Source organism: Gopherus evgoodei, chromosome 10, assembly GCF_007399415.2.
Source record: "Gopherus evgoodei ecotype Sinaloan lineage chromosome 10, rGopEvg1_v1.p, whole genome shotgun sequence".
Lineage (NCBI taxonomy): Eukaryota > Metazoa > Chordata > Testudines > Testudinidae > Gopherus > Gopherus evgoodei.
The window spans coordinates 70,200,872-70,221,590 of NC_044331.1; the positions used below are offsets into that span (position 1 = coordinate 70,200,872).

The 20,719-nt window shown below is 38.7% G+C and overlaps 1 protein-coding gene across 1 annotated transcript; it reads right to left on the reverse strand.

Annotated features, from left to right (window-relative positions):
- Nucleotides 1-1,425: 1,425 nt before the first annotated feature.
- Nucleotides 1,426-20,624, reverse strand: CDR2 (cerebellar degeneration related protein 2). Its single transcript, XM_030578906.1, has 5 exons — nucleotides 20,351-20,624; nucleotides 13,219-13,331; nucleotides 6,520-6,668; nucleotides 6,064-6,228; nucleotides 1,426-4,597 (listed from the first exon to the last, which is right to left on the reverse strand). Exons 1-5 carry the CDS (start codon nucleotides 20,427-20,429, stop codon nucleotides 3,727-3,729), a joined length of 1,377 nt encoding a protein of 458 aa, XP_030434766.1. The 5' UTR covers nucleotides 20,430-20,624; the 3' UTR covers nucleotides 1,426-3,726.
- Between the last annotated feature and the right edge of the window lie 95 nt (nucleotides 20,625-20,719).

Here is a 20,719-nt window from a genome sequence, read left to right on the forward strand (position 1 = left end):
TTTACTGCATTTACATAGCCTCTCTATCTTCCTATGGATAATATCCTACTGCCCTAATTTCTGAATAACAAACTCAACATAAACCTCATGTGAGTAAATTAGAAAGTATCTTTCATTATTAGCACAGGAAGATGCTGTTTTATGTCCAAAGAGCAAACTAGCTTCCAACTGATTATTGCCTCTGAAGTCACATGTATTTTTCTGAATGCTTACGGTGATTGCTTGTTTGAGCACAATCAGTATAGCTACAATGACAATTCCTGTAACTGTATCCATAAAGTTTCTCAAATGTAGCAGCATTCATGAATAATTAGTATTTATATATCTTGCACCTTTTCCAACTATTCCCACTTCAGAATTAAGCTGTAACAAAATATTTTCAAGCATCAGTTACCCAAAAAGCAGTCATTTTTGCCTTCCCACTCTGTTGTCTCAACTTTGAATTTGATTCATGGTGAACTTGTCTTCACCTGTACTGTTAGCAGCCTGTATATTTTATGGTGCTGTATAGAACAGGCATGTATATGAAAGTTAGGTGCATACTTTTGAGGAACTGGGAGGTTGAGTGACTTCCCCTTTTAACCAAAAAAACAAACAAACAAACAAAAAACCTCTTATCCAGTAACAGCAGATGCTTTGATGGTGCAATAGTTCTGTACCACTGATAATTTTGTTGTATATATGAAAGGTGGTTATAGCTATGTCTGATAACTGGCTTAGAAAAGGGAGGACTGCAGACAGCAAACACCTGGTGTATACCAAGCTCTTCATTAAACCCTGAGCCATTTGATTGCTCCTAGTAGTTGTCCAGTTATTGATTGACAGACATGATTGACAAATCAGATACTGAAGTTACTAAGCACGTACAGTACAAAATGAGGCTGAAGTGGCAGGAATGCTGGTCAGCCTTTTTCCTCCTTCCCAACCTGCCTAACACTGATTCAGTATTGAAATTACTCTCATTCCTAGCTCAGCCTGTGCTTCCATCACCTAGTTGTTAAATTTTCAAACAAGCTCCTTTGTGCTTTTGCCAATGTTGCCCTTCAGTTGGGAGGAGCTTCCTTGTACATGTCTGCAAGACTGTTATCCTCTCAAAACCCTCCCTTCTGTGATGCCTATAGACCGCATAGTGGCTGGCTACTGATTCTACAACATATCATACTGACCACTAGTGCCCCATTGTTTCCTTATACTCTGTCTCAATCCAGTTGTCGTCCGTCTTAGGTTATTTCTACACTACAGCCAGGATTGATGCTCTGAAATTGCTCCACCAGAGGTTGATTTAGCAGGTCTAGTGAAGACCCACCAAATTGACAGCAGATCATTCTCCAGTCAACCCCTGTACTCTACCCAGACAAGAAGAGTAAGGTAAGGTGACACAGTAACTTGACCTAAGGTACATCGACTCCAGCTATGTTATACACATAGCTGGAGTTGTGTAGCATAGGTCGACTTACCACAGTAGTATAGACATAGCCTAAAATCTAGGCTATGAACTCTTTGGGCTAGGGCTTTTCTTTGTTCCATTTATATACACCTAGCTCAGTAGAGGCCTGATCTGAGTAGGGTTCCTATTCCCAGGCACTACAGTAACACAAATAAGTGGTGAACCACTTGTGGCAGCAGGGTCCATCTGCTTCTAGAGTCCTCCAGACTGAAAGTGGGGAACAAGGTGCCAACATTGCTGCCTGCACTAGATACTCTTGCTACATTATGAGCAGAGAGACAACCATTCCTAAGGGTACAGGGAAGCCAAGCAACATACAAGTTATAAAGGGAGCTGGTGCCAGACAAACAGGTACAGGGAAGCAACTCTCTCACCTACAGGGGACTGGAACAGGGAAGAAGAAAAGGAGAGGTTAGTCTGCCCCGTCCTCCCCACTTAAGTCTTAAATTTATTTCCCTAATTAGTTTTTAAATCTAAGCAAGGGTGGTATAGGCCAGCAAGTCTGTGAAATGCCTGCTGGGAGTGGGAAGTGAATCTATATATAAATGAAGATGCCATCCACGCTTACTTTAACAACTCCTTCTTTGCATTAGTGGTAGTTTCACACATCTGGACAAAATTAGGAGCACACACCCAGTAACTTTAGCTGCAGGGATTTATTTGCCTTTCAGTGTTCATAATTTAGAATTCTTTGTTTAAATATTTATTTTAGTACACAACTGCTTACAGTGTGTCTAACCTGTACAACTGAATTCTGTCTTACTGAAGGACAAGTATAAAATAACTAGAAACTAACTTACATTGTACATGAGGCAGACAAGAATTTATAATAGCAGCAGCAACTTAACTACAACTGTAAAGTTTCTTTTATCATCATGTGCCAACAGTTTGATTTATCTAGGCAACTCAAGTAGACAGATGTTTATCCATAGCAAACACTGAACAATCAACACTTTAAAGAGTTAAGCTGCATTGCTACTCTTGTAAAGTTATCAGATCACTTTTTAGTGCTGGTTATCTGGCTTTCATTTCTTCTTGGGTTCTCAGCCTTTATCAGTCTCCTGCCTTTCTTCCTCCCATTTGGTGCAGTGGTCCTCTATATTCTGCATTTTCATTAGCTGAAGTTGGTCCTGCAATCTTTATTTTATTGGGAAGGAGGGATGGAAAGAAGAGGAAGGAGCAAAGAGGGTTTAATTATATCTTAGCCCCATCTCTTACATGTTGTAATCTGGTTCTTAAAGAGGTGTTTTGGGGTGGTTTTTATTTTGTTTTTACTGCTGATGCTAAATAGGTTTACACAAACTTGAACTCAGAGGGTGTAAAGTGATTAAGTTTATCAGACGGTGGTGGTCTTGTCCGGTCTTCTTTAAAACACTTGGAGTAGGGGGCTTTATAGACTAAAGAAAGCCATTTCTCCATGGCAAAGCTACCAAAACTTGTAATGTTCCATCTTATCACATAACAAAAATGCACGTTTAGGAGTACCACTAAGGAACAGTAGATCAATGACAATATACATAGTTCACAGTATCTTGCTTTAAAACAGAGTGCCCTAAACATTGAACTATCTCAAATATTCATACCTTTACACCTAATCCATTTTTAATATAAAGATGTTTATGCAAAGCGGAAAGAGTTTAGTGCATATGAAAATCTGGTGCTGGCTTAAATTAAGCCTAATAAAGGCTGCTGTGCCAGTTTCCACTCATCTTTGCCAGGGCCCATCCATTTAGACTGACTACTAATTTCAGTCTGAAGAAGAAGAGGTTTCCCACAGGTGGATTTTAGTACACAAAAATAGCCACAAGGCTAAGACTGAACAAAACCTTTTTGGTTTGTGAGTAAGGAAAAAAATTTACTCCAAATTTCCCACAGTGGAAAAAGTATAATACAATCATTTCTCCTTAGGTCTACAGCTTCTGTAGCACACTGGGCATAGTGAGCTAGATTGTCAATTGCTGCTGTGGAGAGGACAAACATAGTATGCAAAAATTAAGCCAAATTTTCTACTTTTAAGACTGCCAACAACTACCACTGAACAATAACTTTTACTGTGTGGTAGGAGTCATTGCGTGCACAGAGAATACAACTGACTAATGGGTTGATCATATCATACATATTTACAAGTAAAGTGAACATACATTCAAGTTGAAGGGAGTACACATGTGACAGCAAGATACGTACAAACACCAGAGGGACCCTTAATGTTTCCCTTCTGGACTAATACAGAACTTTTCAGTGGGAAAACTGGTCATCAGCATAGTTAATGCGAACCAGTGTTAGGGCTGAGAAGAGAAACGCTTATATTTTGTTCTATGTTCATCTATTTCTTGCTTTGTTTTTCTGATACAACTAAAAATTTCCTTAAAGAGAGCTTTATATTCAGGTATAGTATTTATGAGTGAGCCAGTTAGTTCAACATTTCCATACTCTTGTTCAGTAGCTGAAGGGTCAGACTGGATGTTCCCCACACTAGAGTCTTTGGAATACTGTTTTGATGTTTGTACAGCCTTATGTTTCAAAGAATCTTCGTCCATGTGACACTTCTTCAGAAGTTCCTCATACTTAACCTTTAGAGCATTATACTGAGCATCCACTTCATTAAGCAAGGAGATGCCTCGCTGCTTCACAGCTTCAGCTCTTCTAATACAGGTTTCTTCATGGCCCTTTAGAAGGTCTCCTCCTGCAGCACTGCTTAGGAAGGTCTCACTGCTACTTCTTTTTAGGGCCTTTTTATCAAGCTGGGGGACAGTCAAGGATGCATCCTCTGAAGGACTTTGACTAATTTCCCTTTCTATAGACTCTTTAAATGAAATAAAAAATGATTCTGGAACTAGATTCTCCATGCTGTTGACAAATGTGTTTTCAGACTGAAACATCTGCCGCATTTCAGCAACTTCTAATTCAAGCTCTTCTGCCCGAGCCCGGTATAAGTCTTTATCAACCAGCCTCTGTTCAAGGTCACAGTTCTCCTTTACCATAAGTTGATATTCCTCTTCCATTGTCACTCTTTTCTCTTTTTCCAGGTTAAGTTGGGCTTGTAATACAGTCAAAGCCTTTTTTAAGTTCTCGTTTTCTTCTTCTATGGGACTCAGCTGACTATCCATTGAAGTAATTTTTTCTGCAAAAATATGATCATAAACAAAATACCTGCAGAAACAAAAAAAAGTGTCAGCTTAGATTTCCTATGACGTTTAGGCTGCCTCTTCTGGATAATACAGAGATTGAATTTAAACTCGCTGTTGAAAAAAACTGGTTTCCAAACAGAAACAGGTTGGTCATTAAGGTGTTTATACAAAGTTACAATGCCTCAATCAAACAGAATGCTTTTCTACAGGCCTTTAGTAAATTCAGTACCCAGTGATACATGGTTCCCAGTTCAGGTGGTATGGCAGCTGCTGCTTAATTGCAATAACAAATTGTAGATATAAAACCTACTATACATGCAGACCTTTAACCAGAATTTGAGATTTTCTAGAGTATTTCTTTGAGGCTACAAGATATAGTTTTTCTACAGGACATTCCTAGTCCTGGGAGAAGATGTATTGGATTATCATGCAGTCTATTTTCCCCATTTAACTTGTACAATTCTCATAATGAAATGGATCTGCAAACAAGATATCCATACCCTGCAGTTTAAAAGTCTCAGCATTTCCACTATAAAACCTTAGTGAATGCCCAGAATGGTTATAAAATCCACTGTCAGAAATCTGACAAAAAGTTTCATACAAGCATGTTTTGTAATTCTAATTTTAAAAAATCACCTCGAGTACGCATTATAGAAGTGTCAATATTAAAGCTTAAATTTAAGTTTGGCATGCTTGTATCTTAAAAACATGCATTCAATTTATTGAACATAATGTAGATCATCATTTTTAAACAAATTAGGAATTTCAATATTTAACTCTGGATAGCAGATTTTATAAGTGCGTATAACTGAAAAGACAGTTTTACTGTGCACGATGGTACATACGGTATGGTTCTTTGTATCAGCTCTTGACTCATGTTGTTCTGTTCTTAAGTTATCCCTATTAGTAGCCTAGGTAGCTCGCTAGAGTATAGAAGTTAAGAGGCCAAGGCTAAATTTCAGTTTTTATCCCATACCATGACATACAATATATTGCAGTAACTAGGCCTACCAGATCAAGTTTTAAGATTCAATTGCGCCTCTTAATTCTGAGCTGACTTCTGCTGGTCTAAAATCAGCCCCTTCAAATGTTAAGTTTCTGCGCAATGTTTGCTTTATCAATGTTGCATGATTATTTGTTCCAAATTAGTCTTATTCCATGTCCGTTGACAACTATTCTGCTTGGGGAATAAGGAAGAAAACAGAAGGAAATCCCAGAGGTAGTATTCTAGGGAGCTGTCAGAAAAAGTAGCAGAGAGAGAGTAGGGAAGGCTATAAAGTGTTTACACTAACATTCTCTGTATGATTACATGATGAGACAGTAGGCTTGTGAAGACTGCTTTGGTCTTAACTCATTTGTCTGGAGTGACACTGACCAATTTTCTAGAAATGCACATCTGATTTCTCTGCTCTGCTGCAAACAAATGGATGAAAGATTTTAAAAAATCTGCTTGCACAATAAAATTACATAACTGAGTTAGCGTCTTACTTGCGAAGGTCATACAGCTCCTTCAAACATGAGAAGCTGTGCACTGATCGTGGCTGCTCAGATCTCTCATGGTTCATACGGCCTCGTCCAGATTTCTTCAATTCCTCCACTTGTCTCTGAAGGTCATCTATATGGGTTTGCAGACTTTCAATAGTCTCTGTCAGGCTGAAGTTCATGAACATATAAAGCTGTTAAAGCCAGTCATGTTAAGTCAAGGGCATGACCAATAGCATGAGCTCAGTCATGCGCCACTCAGTTTTGTGTTTCTTCCTCTGGAAACTGCTCCACAGTTACCAGTGACAGACAGACAACCACATACTCAACTCAAAAGCCCAGTGATTAGACAGCTGGATAACTAGCCACCCAAAAATGCATAAACTAATGCAGTCAGACTAGTATTCCATTCCAATTCCTTATAAAAAAAAAAAAAAAGTTGCTCCACAAAACTTTAGTTACCTTAATATCTTTTGTTGTGACACTCTACTATCCGCAACTAGTTTTTGATTAGCATCTTCCAGTTCTCTTGCTGTAACATCCAGCTGTTCATAAACCTTTGCATGCTGATCATTCATTTGACGTAAGAGCTCCACTTGCTTTGTAAGGTACTATAAGATAATTTGCAGTTACCATCTTTACACTGCTAAAAATGTTTAATCCTAGTTAATGGAAATTTTAACTTTAAATTCTTAAATCAGGATTTTCAGTTTGTTTCCCATAAATGTCAAGAATAATACAATGTACATTAGTTTTGATTGCAGAACTTTGGAAAGACATTGTACCCTTAAACAGTGATTGCAGAACTGTGGAAAGATTTTGTACCCTTAAATAGCTCTGGGAGTGTTTTCCACAAACTGGAGCCCACTAGCACTTTTAAATCTCAGAGTAAATAGCAAGACACCATGCCACATGCAGTTTCCTTAAATTAGAATAGGGATGTTTTAAATTACAACTTCCAGTTTGTAATTATGCAATTTACCAGCTGCAACACTGGGGTTGTACTTTGCATGGGCAAACCCTATCAAATCAGAATAAAATTCTCAGTTTATGAAGCTGCCCTAAGTTTAAGGATTTTAGTTTAGTCTTAAAACTGTAAACTGATGATATTTGGGTTACTATTTATCAGGAAGTACAAATTAGAACAAACTTTAAATTACCCACAACGGGCATTCTAGTTTATATAATCCCAGTCAAAGGTCTCCTGCATTTTTAATTCTGTATGAAATGTTCTCACTGTAATCCTCTTTATTCAAGAAACTTAGCAGGTTTATTTTGTAGTGGTGAAACTGCTTTTAGAAAGCCTAGGATAAAGATTTCCTACGCAAGAGTAATAAACCATCTTTAAATACCTTGGTATTAGAAAGACTTTAGGCTTTCCCACAGCTGAACATGTCTATATGGATTTTACTACACACAAATACTTCAAAGTTCCAGTATCCTGCATACAAATATGCACTAAGTCATTCCTGGACCAGAAATACCACAGACTTGTAGGACTGGAAGGGACCACAGGAGGTCATCTAGTTCAATCCCCTGCACTCACAGCAGGACTAAGTATTATCTAGACCATCCCTGACAGGTGTTTGCCTAACCTGCTCTTAAAAATCTCCAGTGATGGAGATTCCACAACCTCCCTAGGCAATTTTTTCCAGCGCTTAACTACCCAACAGGAAGTTTTTCCTAATGTCCAATCTAAACTGCCCTTACATAAGAACGGCCCTACTGGGTCAGACCAAAGGTCCATCTAGCCCAGTATCCTGTCTTCTAACAGTGGCCAGTGCCAGGTGTCCCAGAGGGACTGACCAGAACAGGTAATCATCCAGTGATCCATCCCCTGTCGCTCATTCCAGCTTCCTGCAAACAGGCTAGGGACACCATTCCTGCCCATCCTGGCTAATAGCCATTGATGGACCTATCCTCAGTGAATTTATCTACTGGTAATTCTTTTTTTAACCCTGTTATGGTCTTGGACATCACAACATCCTCTGGCAAAGAAGAATTAACCAAGATGCACACACGTATATTGTGTTATACTTGTTTTCAAAACTGCAACAGTCTCATACACGCTCTTTAATTCCTGAATGCTCTTTAGAGTTCAACAGGTTGACTGTGCATTATGTGAAGAAATACTTCCTTTTGTTTTAAACCTGCTGCCTATTAATTTTATTTGGTGAACCCTAGTTATTGTGTTATGAGTGGTAGTAAACAACACTTCCTTATCTACTTTCTCTACACCAGTCATGATTTTATAGACCTCAATCATATCTCCCCTTAGCTGTCTCTTTTCCTTGCTGCAATTTAAGCCCATTGCTTCTTGTCCTATTCTCAGAGACTAAAAAAATTTTTTCTCCCTCCTTGTAACACCTTTTATGTACTTGAAAAGTGTTATATCCTGTCTGTCTTCTTCTCCAGACTAAACAAACCCAATTTTTTCAATCTTCCCTCATAGGTCATGTTTTCTAGATCTTCAATCATTTTTGTTGCTCTTTTCTGGACTTTCTCCAATTTGTCCACATCGTTCCTGAAATGTGGCACCCAGAACCGGACACAATACTCCAGTTAAGGCCTAATCAGCACAGAGCAGAGTGGAAGAATTACTTCTTCTGTCTTGCTTACATCACTCTGGCTAATACATGCCAGAATGATTGTTTGCTTTTTTTTGCTACACGGACTCATTTAGCTGTGATCCATTAGGACCCCCACATCCCTTTCCGCAGTACTCCATCCTAGGCAGTCATTTCCCATTTTGTATATGTGCAACTGATTATTCCTTCTTAAGTAGAGTACTTTGCATTTGTTCTTATTGAATTTCATCTTATTTACTTCAGACCATTTCTCCAGATCATTTTGAATTTTAATCCTGTCCTCTAAAGCACTTGCAACCTTTCCTGCTTGGTATCATCCACAAAGATTATAAGTATACTCTCTATGCCATATTGAACAGAACCAGACTCAGAACTGATCCCTGTAAGACCACTCTTGATAATCCCTTCCAGTTTGACTGTAAACCATTGATAACTAATCTCTGGACCAGTTTTCCAACCAGTGAGGTGCTCCCACCTTAAAGTAGCTCCATCTAGGTTGTATTTGCCTAATTTGTTTATGAGAAGGTCATGCAGCACAGTATCAAAAGCCTTACTAAAGTCAAGATATACCCTATCTACCAGGCTTATTACACTGTCAAAGAAAGTCATTAAGTTGGTTTGACATGATTTGTTCTTGCCAAATCCATGTTGAATGTTACTTATCACCTTATTTTCTAGGTGTTTGCAAACTGATTGCTTAGTTATTTGCTCCATGATCTTTAGAATAAGTTTAAAATCAAGTTCACATTATCATGAACTAGTTTGTCCTAAAGAAGTTGAACATAGAATATTTCAAGTATTAGATTCTAAATTTAACTACATTTTACACAGTTGGATGCTAAATGTTCAAAATCATCCACATGAAGTTGTCTGAAAGATTTCTAGATTAGGAGCAATTACTCTTGTGAGTGACCTAATTATGTAATCAAAGCTTCTAATATTCTACTTAGCCTTTTACTGCATTAGAAGGTTGATGGTTTTACATTTTAGGTAATTTAAGAAGCGATTACAAGTTAATCTAGGCTATGCACTGCTACAAACAAACTACTAAAAGATTAATCGGATAGCTGTGGGTTAGATCTTTTTGCAACCCACGGGCACGTGACATAGGATTCACACAAGAATAGCATGTGGATTAACCAACAGAATCTCAGTGTGACCCATTTCAGATTAACTTTCCCTGTCTGCTAGTCTCAAATAAATTGGAAACATTCATGGTTTCTTCAACAGGGAAGGGTGACTGAGCATATAGATATAAAGATTAAAGTTCTGAATTTAGGTGCTTTAATGCGTAATGAAGAACCCACTGAACGGTAGCCTATGCCGACAGGCTATACTTTAGGTGGAATGGAACAAAGGAACATGGGGGGAGAAAGAGTAGATTACTCCCTTTCTCAAGAAACTACACTTCATCTCACCTTGCATGCCTGATGTCAGCATAACTTGAAAATATGCAGGAGATGAGAGCAGAAACCCAAATGCAAACAAACAGAGTTTGTACTGGCTTTCCCGATCTTTCAGAAATTCACACTAGCATCTACATCAATTGCAAGGGAAACAGGAAACTTAATATGTAGCTGTAAGTGATACACTGCCAAGCAGGCTTACACTCCACTGGATCATTATGAAAAGGAGAGCTGTAATGTCCCACATTTGGATTTACAAGAGATGCTAAGATTCATGAACAGTCTTAGTTTTTCTGGCATTGGTTTAATCTGCTATTGCACCATTTATTACATCCATCATGATTAGTTACTAGCATAGTGTGAGTGCAAAGGTCAGATATAATTATCGAGACTAAATACCTAATGAAGTCAAGTGTTTAAAACTTTAGTTTTTGCCTTCAGAATAAGGATTATGAAGAGTTTCTACATGTTTCAATTCCCTTAGCCCTTCCTATGCAGCAAAGACAAGGAAGTTGTTTTTTGAAATGAAACCTACACAAGTTGTATTATGCACATACTAAGGACTGTAATAAAGATCTGGTTAAATCAGTTTGTTTTTTTAAATAAGCTCTCAAGAAATATACACAAATAAAGCAGACGCAACAGTCTCTTTAGATAGCTACTCTCAAGTAACGTGTGCAGGACAGATTCTTTCAGTTTATTTTTTGGCAAGATTATAGCATTTCCTTGCCCTCTCTTCCTAAATGAGTGCTTTACAAGGTGATGGACATAAGAATGGCCATATACTGGGTCAGACCAATGATCCACCAGAATTGTCTCTGATGATGGCCAGCGCCATACGCTTCAGAGGAAATGAACATAATTGGGTAATTTCAAGTGATCCATCCCCCAGCTTCTGGCAGCTGGAGGTTTAGGGACACCTGGAGCCTGAGATTGCATCCCTGAGCATCTTGACTAGTAGCCTCTGACAGATAAATTCATGGAGGATAGGTCTAATTATTTTTTTAACCCAGTGATACTTATTGCCACAAGTTGATTGTGTGTTGATTGTGAAGAAGTACTCCTTTTGTTTGTTTTTAAACTTGCTGCCTATTAATTTAATTGGGTAATTCCTGCTAGTTCAGAGGTTCTCAAACTGGGAGGCATGGAATGTATTCAGGAGGGAGTTGAGAATCTTCTGGCAGGAAAAAAAACGAAAAACTTACTGCACATGTTTTACCCACAGCAATGAGTAACTAGCAAAGCTGATTCCTCCAGACATATCAGATAGCACTGTGCATTTGACTCTAGATGGCACCGTGCATTTTGACAGATATGTTAAACTTGCTTAGCATTATACAAAGTCATTGCCATCTGCATGTTAATCTGTTTGCTACGATGCAGCGTGCACATTTATTTATAAGCATGAACTACAATCAGTTTCGCTTTTGCTCTTATTACAATGGATCGTTGGCTCATTCATGCAGCAGAAAAAAAAAACTCGTGAAAAACAAAGCAGCAAAAAATGATTCAAGTGAAGCGCTGCTGCATAGATAGATATATGTACTTGTGTGGCTGGGGAACAGTGGGGGAGAAGAGGGCATAAAACTACTACATACATGAAGAAGGGGGAGCGTGATCAAATAAGTTTGAGAACTACTGCGCTAGTCCTTGTGCTATGTGACGGGGTAAACACCATAAAACTCTCTTTCTCCATACCATTCATGATTGTATAGATCTCTATCATATCCCCCTTAGTCATCTCTTTTCTAAAATAAGGAGTTCCATTCTTCTTAATCTCTCCTCATATAGAAGCTGTTCCATACCTCCCCCCATTTTCATTGCCCTTCCTTGCACCTTAATGTACATCAGACTGGGGGACCTAATAGTTTGTGTAGTTACTCTAAGAGTTTACATACTTCAGACCTTAGGATCAATCTTATTTCTGAGCCTTTAGACTCGGGACACATTTCAAGGGCTCTGCATGAATAAATGCAGATAGGTTGGGTTTGTTTGTGGTTGGTAGCTTTAACTCCAGCATTGTTTTGCTTTATTGATGTCCTCTATATTACAGAATGAGCTGGTATAGAGACTAGATCTACCACGATTTAATGAGAAAAAAAGTCAAGTAAGCTGTGTGAGGTATGTCACAAAATCAGCAATACAAAGGTATCCTTAGAAGAGGGCACTTTTTGTCTATACTGTGCACCTATAGCTGTTTGTTTGTTTTTTAAGAAAATTCATACAACGTGAGACACCTGCAAACATCCTAGAATTTAAAATGCCATGTTACCATCAACACACCATTATGTGCTTTTATATGCAACCTAATACAAATGTTGGATTAAAGCTGTAGTGATTGCCATTATTGTACTGAAATATCATTTCAACATTCTCTAAATCGTAGGCAGATATATACACTTTACTTTAAATTGTTTACTGTTTTAATACTACTTGCATCATGTGGACTATTCAGTTATGTAAATTCTTCTTAAGTACCAATCAGTTAATTTAACAGTTAATTTCATTAATTGAAAGTTTAAAATGAATATCAGTGGATGACTGAAATGCTGAAAACACTGTAAATAGAATAGGTTCTTTGCAATTGACTTTAATACTAAAAGTTATAACATGCAAAAATATCACTGCTCTCTATTGTGTAGCCTTTGTGCACAGCATGATAACATTTGTTAAACTTACAATTTGTGTGTGTATGAAGGTATTTGTGGAACAGCTAGTCATACTATTTCAAATAATGCAGGCTTTTCAAAAACCTACAGAGATTTCTTCTACATGTATTTTCTGGATTTGTTAAGTAAAGTAATCCACCTACATCATGTATTTATATAGAGAAACCCCTGTTTTAAACTATATAAACTAGCTTTTTCAGAAATTGATACTAACACAATGGGTACTTGTCATTATAGTTAAATTTAGTGAAGATACAAAGATTCTACTAAGGAGAGGAAACTGTGTGTCTATGCATGTTATCAAGCTCTAGAAATTTTAGAATCAGACTAAAATTAACTGCAAGAGGCATTCAGAGTGTTTTCTTGGAAGATGAAATTTTGAAGGAGTCATAATACCATATCAAAAGCAAGTTTCATGGTATCCAAATGATTTCAATGTCCACACTACAAGATTATCAAACTCTGCAATAGAACTCACCCATATGGCTTAAAATTTACCTCTATCTCTTGTAGTTGCTCTTGATTGGTTGCATACATGTGCTGCAAAGATTCTTCCAGTTCTGTGTTACGATCCAATAATGTCTTCCCAAGTTCAGCAGCAAGATGCAGGTCTAAATAAATAAATAATCTGCCTGTAAAATTTAAGACCCAGTTTGTGCAATCTGACCATTACTATATTATTTCAATTACATTCTCAGAGTTACGGTAGTTATAACTGTGTCCAAGTACAAGCTATTATGCTACAATACAACTTCTTTGGGATTGAGGCTAATTCTCCATTTTCCCCCCTCATTCACTCCATCCTTTTTAGTCTCCTCTCTACCACATTAATTTTACTTTCCTCACCTGATCAGTCTTTGCCTTCTGTCATTCCCCATCTACATCTGCCTAATCATGTTGTCCCCTATGCAGATAAGAATGAATGGAAATGATGCTCCTGACATGGTAGGCAGAGAGCAGAAACACATGAGTCCCAGTAGTGCACCGCAAAGTGGCTCTTAGCTAATTGAGGGATCTAGGGTAACCGCTAAACCTATTCTGAGAGGGGAGTAAAAAGCAAGAAAGTCTGTTAAGTACTGGTTAGGCCAGGCCTGGAACAATATTTGATGTCCCCTTGCTCCTCCAACCACCTCCAAAAGGCAACCCAGCCCATGCAGCACCATTAGACAATCAGCTGAAGATTTTCAAACAAACACTTTTTCTGATGAAATAGGAAGTTAGATAATGTGCTCAGATATATATTGTGTGTCTCTCAACTTATGAACAGCACCAGACAATGGTTAGTTTCCTTTTCTCAAAGAGATTCTAAATGCTATTTGTTCTCTTAAAGATATTTGAAACTCAGCCTAATCCTCCTGAGCAACCTCCGGAGTTCCTATGAATATTGCAGTTTGTTTGTTTTGTTTTTAAAGAACAAGGAATCTACATATACAGAGACTACATCTAAACTTGGATGCCCTCCTTTAACTATAGCCTGGATTAGTAAATTCCAAGTTTATGAAAGAATGATATGCAAGTAGCACGTTATTAGTCCTTATGTTGCATGCATCTCGCACTGTGTGACAATGGAGATCAATAATCTAGGTTATTGCTAGAGTAGTAACCCTCCTAAACATGTCATTATATTTCATATAAAAGAGAAGTGCAGAATCCAATAGTTACATTGCAATTCCTTATACAAAGTTCGTAATTTTCCACCACTTTCACATCACTTGGACCATGACCAGATTGTTGAATACATGTAAGCTGGCAATACAATCTTGTTAGGTTTTAGATATATGGAACTATCATCATAAATGTCAAAGTGCCAAAATACAAGGAAGGACAAGCCAAGGAGAATTTAGAATTTTTTCCGCCAAGATTTAAAAGCATGTATAATATATGAGTGGTACAAATAATAGGTTGGAATATGAACTCCCAATATTTCTTTAGGCTGGAAGTTCAAATGCCCTTGTTTTATCTTGTTTAATTTTAGTTTGATAGCTTATCTCTATCCAGTTGCTGTAATAGAATAAAATTCTGTTAAAAAGTGATTTAGGCAGCCTTCACTTAGACAGCGTATGCAAATTATCATTACATTCTGATGCATAAGCCAAAGAACTTCCCAAAGAAATATCCACAGAAACTTGAGATCTTCCAACAGAGTGTTCGGAGAGATATTAAAGTGCTTTAGCAGATCAAATAATCCATGAATTATATATTCGTTATTTGTAACAAAGTTGTTCTCAAAGGTGTTATTTCCTACTTTGAGAATAGCAAATAAAAAATATTCCTTGCAATCTGATTCTTAAAACAAAGGCCACTGATCAATGCTCTGAGGAGGAGGTTGGACTAGATGACTTCCTGAGGTCCTTTCCAACCCTGATAGTCTATGATTCTCTGAAAGAGTAGGGCAAGATCTGCACAAGTAAGTACATTTAAACCCCACACCCAGTGACTACTAACAGCAGCAAGTCAGAGGCCATATCCACGGTGGGGGGGGGGAAATGTATTAAATACACACTAACATGCCCATGTTTAGAAGTTTAATGCATCCAAGCTAAACTTTTTTCCTACTGTATACAAGGGCCCAAGACTCCATCGTACTATAGTAGTGGTTAGTCCCATATCTTGCAAGTTAATGGCTAGTTGTAGAAAAGCAGTGCCAGAGAACATGGCATCCAAACATTGTACTGGGATTCTGATACTCCAGCAAGTTTATGTAAATTGTATACATCAAAATATACCATACAATTTAATTGAATAGTGAGGAAATAAACAAGGCATTAATTGATGTACATAAGAAAACAGAAATAAAGTTGTTCTCTGGTATCAGTCAGAAATAGCCCCTTTTATTTTTCCACATTTCTCTCTTTGGCGTAACTGCTGCAGTCTAACTTCAGTGAGTCTATAATCCTCCATATAATGTTATACAAATATAATCCTATTTTACAAATTCTAAACCAACACAACACACTAGCCTTGGGTAACCAGCAGCCATGTAATTATTAAAGCCATTCAACTATTTGTAGCAACTTTTTCCGTTACCTCAAATAATGCAGTGTTCCAGCTTTTACTTTGTCATTACATAGGCTCTATGCTTTAAATAAGGCACAGAATAAGATTCTGTTAAACAAAGAATGGTATAACTCTTAGAATTACTCAGAACACCCAAAGTTAAACATTTTGGTCCTAGATCCTCAAAGGTATTTAGCTCCTAACTTTCATTAATTTCAGTGGCAGTTAGGAGCCTAAATATCTTTGTGGATCTGGGCTTGTCTCCTGGATTTGTGTTACGGCTCTAAGCATACTTTACAAAAAGTGTATCTAGAAGTGCAGTTAGAAGAAATTAAACTATGCATATAACATGAAGTTACATAGCATGAATGTCAGTACATATTGTATTATTTACCCAGCACTTCAAACATATAAAGTGGTATGCAAGTATTCCTGTCTATATGGAGCACCAAAGTATATGCTGCAGATTTAAATGTACTCTGTTAGTTTGACACAAGATGCACAGAAACATTGACATTTTCTTGTAGGAAATATTCACCATTCATCACAGAGAATCTGTTGGCTTTCTCATCATAGGCAGGAAAACAGGTGGAAAAGCCCAAGAAAATCTGTGTAGAAAAACCCAAACAAACAAACCCCATTGTTTAAAAACAGGCAAAGAAGTGAGAGATTTTGGTCTGTACTAAAACTCCAGTGTATTTTTAAGCATTGCAGAAAGGATCTACTTTCTAATGAAACAATTTTCAGCAAGGTTGAACACCCATAAACCCCAGTGAAATCAATGGGAGCTACTGGTGTATAATACCTTTTGGGGGAAAAATAATCAGTCCTATTAGCATACGCGTTAAAGAGTATTAGCTTTTTTAATTTACTCAACTGATCCTGCAGACTAAGTATGCTGATGTCCAGGGGAGTTTGGCCAGTGAAAGGACTACTCAGCCAAGTAAGTTCATTAAGTGTGTGCATAACCAAGAAAAATAAGTAATCAGCTATAGCAATTAGATGTCCAGATGAATAAGGAAACAAAGCAATGTGAATTCTGTCTTTAAAAGGTTCAGTACAATATAGTTGCTGTCCCTCTGCACTCAATTTCTTAACTGTGATCTCAGGTACTGTAAATTTATGCCAATGTGTTAATGAAATCCCAACAGATGTGTGGGGAAGGTCACTTTTCACTATGAAGCTAAAGTTATTGTGAGCCACGGTCATCTGTTCTTACTTAAATAATGCAAATTAAAGTCGGCCACTTTATGAGTTACTCCTCTAGGTAAAATAATGTGAATAAGATTTTGGTAGCTCTATCTCTGCCCCTCATCATGTTTAATTATGTCTGGAATTTCCACACTAAAGTGAGACTTAGAAGTTGTTCTTGCTATTGCATTAAATATTTCTCACTTTACACTTGAGTACAAACCATGCTGACACCATTACTATAATTGGGGGGAGTCAAGATTCCTCTTCCCCCCCTCTCCTCAATGTTTTAATAGTCTACATAAGGACTTTGTATTGCAAAATGATATTTCAACAACAGAAGAGACTACTAAGCAGTCCTAGTTCACCATCAGATCTTTGCTTTTAAGCAAGCTTTAGAATTGTCACTGTGGAATGTACATGGTCTCCTTCATTCCAGATTGTAATCTATTCAATCCTTTGCTAGTTTTTGAACAACAGCATTATGATCACTTTCCTTATATGAGAGAAGCCTTTTCAGAAAGTCAATACACTGCAACAAAATACAGTCCTAGGAAAGCAGGGAATTGCGTCTCCCATTCTCGAATATTTCAAACATGAAAATTCACTTCAAGCAACATTATGCTTTAACAAGAAGTCTGACTGGATATTAAATTCTCAATTTTTAAAAAGGTGGAAGTTTCAGGAGTTTATTGTTCATAATACAATAAAAGTTTTGGTCTGAAGTTTGACCTACTTTGAATTTGGGATTTTCAAATCCTTAAAGTTAAATTTTAACTACTCAACTGCTAGGGGAGTCAGGGTTTTAGTTAATTTTAAGAGATCCTCAAAACATCCCGATCTCTCTCAGCAGAACAGCAGCATCCAATATTATTCCCAGAGCTGTGCTAATTTTCATTATGCTAATACACAGATCTCTTGACATAATGGGTGCTATAAAAATCATTTGCAGATAAAAATATCATTTAGCTTCAGTTCTACTCAATAGACAAAAAGTCAATATTTGCCAGATTTTAAAGTGATGGGAAATATTTTCAAACTTCCTAAGAGTATTGCAAACAATAGAGCATTTTTAACAAGCAGTATGAGGAAAAAATCCTTTTACAGGAAGTTTGCCTCCTGCTTTGTGATTTTTTTACTATTATCTTTTTTTGGCAAGGCTAATAATCACTTACACTTAGGGCATTTTCTAATGAGAGAATCTGTATACAAGTCTATTCAATATATGAGAATTCCCTAACCATCACTGAAATGCACTAACTTGTGAGGTGGAACTCACAAGCACAACACAAAATAACAGTTTGATACAAGAAATAATAATAATAATTAAAAAAGGTTAATCCACTTATTTTCCATTCAGATCAGACCAAAGGAACATCATTATAAGGCAGAAGTGAATCACAGTACACTTCATGAGGCAGCTTAGGTGATTCACACAGCTATGTTTGGCTTTGAATAGTGACAGCTTTACAGTGAATTGGAAAAAAAGGTCTAAATCATTAGATAATAATTTTAGCTCATTCACTAGTTTTTCTAGGCAACAGCAATCTATTTAAGGTTATGTGATCATGTTAAAGTTACAGTCTAAGAACACTATTGTTTTTGAGTATGAAGCACTCAGAAATAGCTATTCAACAGTTAGTAAAGTCGGTCAAAACATACAAAATTCTAGACTTATTCTGACCTTAGAGAGATGGAATTTTTATGGTTAGCTGCTTGACGTTAGTAGGAAAACAGTGTGTGTGGGGGGGTGTTCTACTTTTATTCTTTATAGCATGTATCAGCCCCCATCATGGATCAGGACCCCACTGTGCTTGGCACTGTACAAACAGAACAAAAGGACTGCCCATACTCCAAGGAGTTTATATGAGGAAGAGCATAGAGAAATAAAGTAATTAAATCTAGTTTTGAGGAAGTCACTTCTCTCAAACTTCCAGTTCTGAGCTGGCCATTTAAGAATGTACATAGGATTTAAAAAATAAGTCTAAATACCAATTTTAAACATTGTTAAATCCAAAGAAAGTTATTCTACATTCATTCCAATTAATGCCTACAAGAAGTTAAGAAAACTGATAGTGTCATACATTCAGTCCACTACTGTGCCTCAGTGCCTATTTATCAGCTTTATAACATACTTAGCGAACTACTGATGAAAAAGCACTATAAGTACATACTTATTATTAAGATAAGCAAATTTATACTGGAATTATTCAATGAACATTCACAGTAAATTGTAAACAGGACGTGTGTAAAGAGGAGCTGAGAGCAGTAACTGACCAGCTATCCATAATAAAGATATTCCAGTATTTACAATGTGACAGGTTGCAGAGGTGTAGCCCTGATAGTCTGTATCAGCAAAAACAACAAGGAGTCCTCATGGCACCTTAGAAACCAACAAATTTATTTGGGCATAAGCTTTTTGATGAAGTGGGTTATAGCCCAGGAAATCTTATGCCCAAATAAAATTGTTAGTCTCTAAGGTGCCACAAGGACTCACCCTAGCATTTACAATGTAATCAATTGCAAGCCCTTTAATTATAGGTAGGCGGTGACAGGGTGTGGAAACCCCTAAATATTATTTACAGCTACTCTATTTTAAGCAAGCACTGCAGCTAAAGCAAAAGCTTTCTCTTTACCGAGCTGCTTTATGTAGGAGGTACAGCATTACACAGAGTGGCACAGTCGAACCCCTAAAAAGCGAACAAAGTGAAGGGAAGACCCAGTTCTTAAGCCAGGTACACAAGCCACTCTTTAAATGCAGCGGGTTTGTTTTGCAGAAGTCCGTATTCCTACCCAGTCACACACCGCCCAGAAGCCATGACTGCGAAGGTGTCACGATACCACCGCGCTTTATAGTACTTTGCTATTCCTGGTCAGCCTCCCGTTAAACCCCTGGTCCCCTAAGAAGCTGCACAACGGCAAACGCCCTGCAGCTTCAATTGTTAGAGACGAGAGCCCTCTCCCTCCTCCTGTGCGCCCCCAGCCGTCTCCCATTTCCTCCCTCTCCAAGAGAGCCCCCTCCCCTAATACCCCCAGCCTCTCGGGGCCAACTGTTCCCTTCTGTCCCCCGCCGCCTCCCTCGTCCTTTTCCTCCCCTCCCGCCCTGTCCGCCCGGGCGCTCACACCCCACCTCGCCGCTTTTTGTTCCATCCCTCCCCAGATCCACGTTTCCCTTTTGCCCTCCTCTCCCCTCCATCTTTCCCCCCCCGCCTCACCTCACAGAGAGCCCCCCCCCAGACTTACCTGCCCCCCTGCTCTCATAGGGAGCCCCCCTCGACTTACCTGTCCTTCCCCCGCCCCCCATCTCCATCCCCTGAAGGAGCCGCCGCCGGAGAAGGCTCCTTCAGCGCCTTGGTCAGCGGGCGCCAGTCCCCTGCGCCCGGAGGGGCGAGCCCCCATCAGACGGGCATCCTCCACGCGGAGCCCCGGCCCGGCTGCTCACCTTGCTGCAGGTCCTGCTGATCGTACCAGGGCTCATCATCGCGGATCTCGAACTCCTCCACCAGGCTGTCGGCCAACATCGCGGCCCCCGCCGCGGCTGCACCGACGGGCGGACTAGGCGGCGGCGCCGGCACCCGTAGGCTCCTCGCGCTCGCAGCCAACCGAACGGCGGCGTAGGGCGAGCCGGGGATCGCTCAGCTCCTTTAAAGCCGCGGCCGGACTTTGCCGAGCGCTTCCGGACTTTGCCGAGTCTCCCCCTCTCCCGGCGGGGCCCGACACCGCAGCCGGCAGCAACGTGGCATCTGCAACCGCCTTCTTACTACCAGGGGAACGATTATTCAAAACGGGCACTCTGACCTGTCCAGCGGAT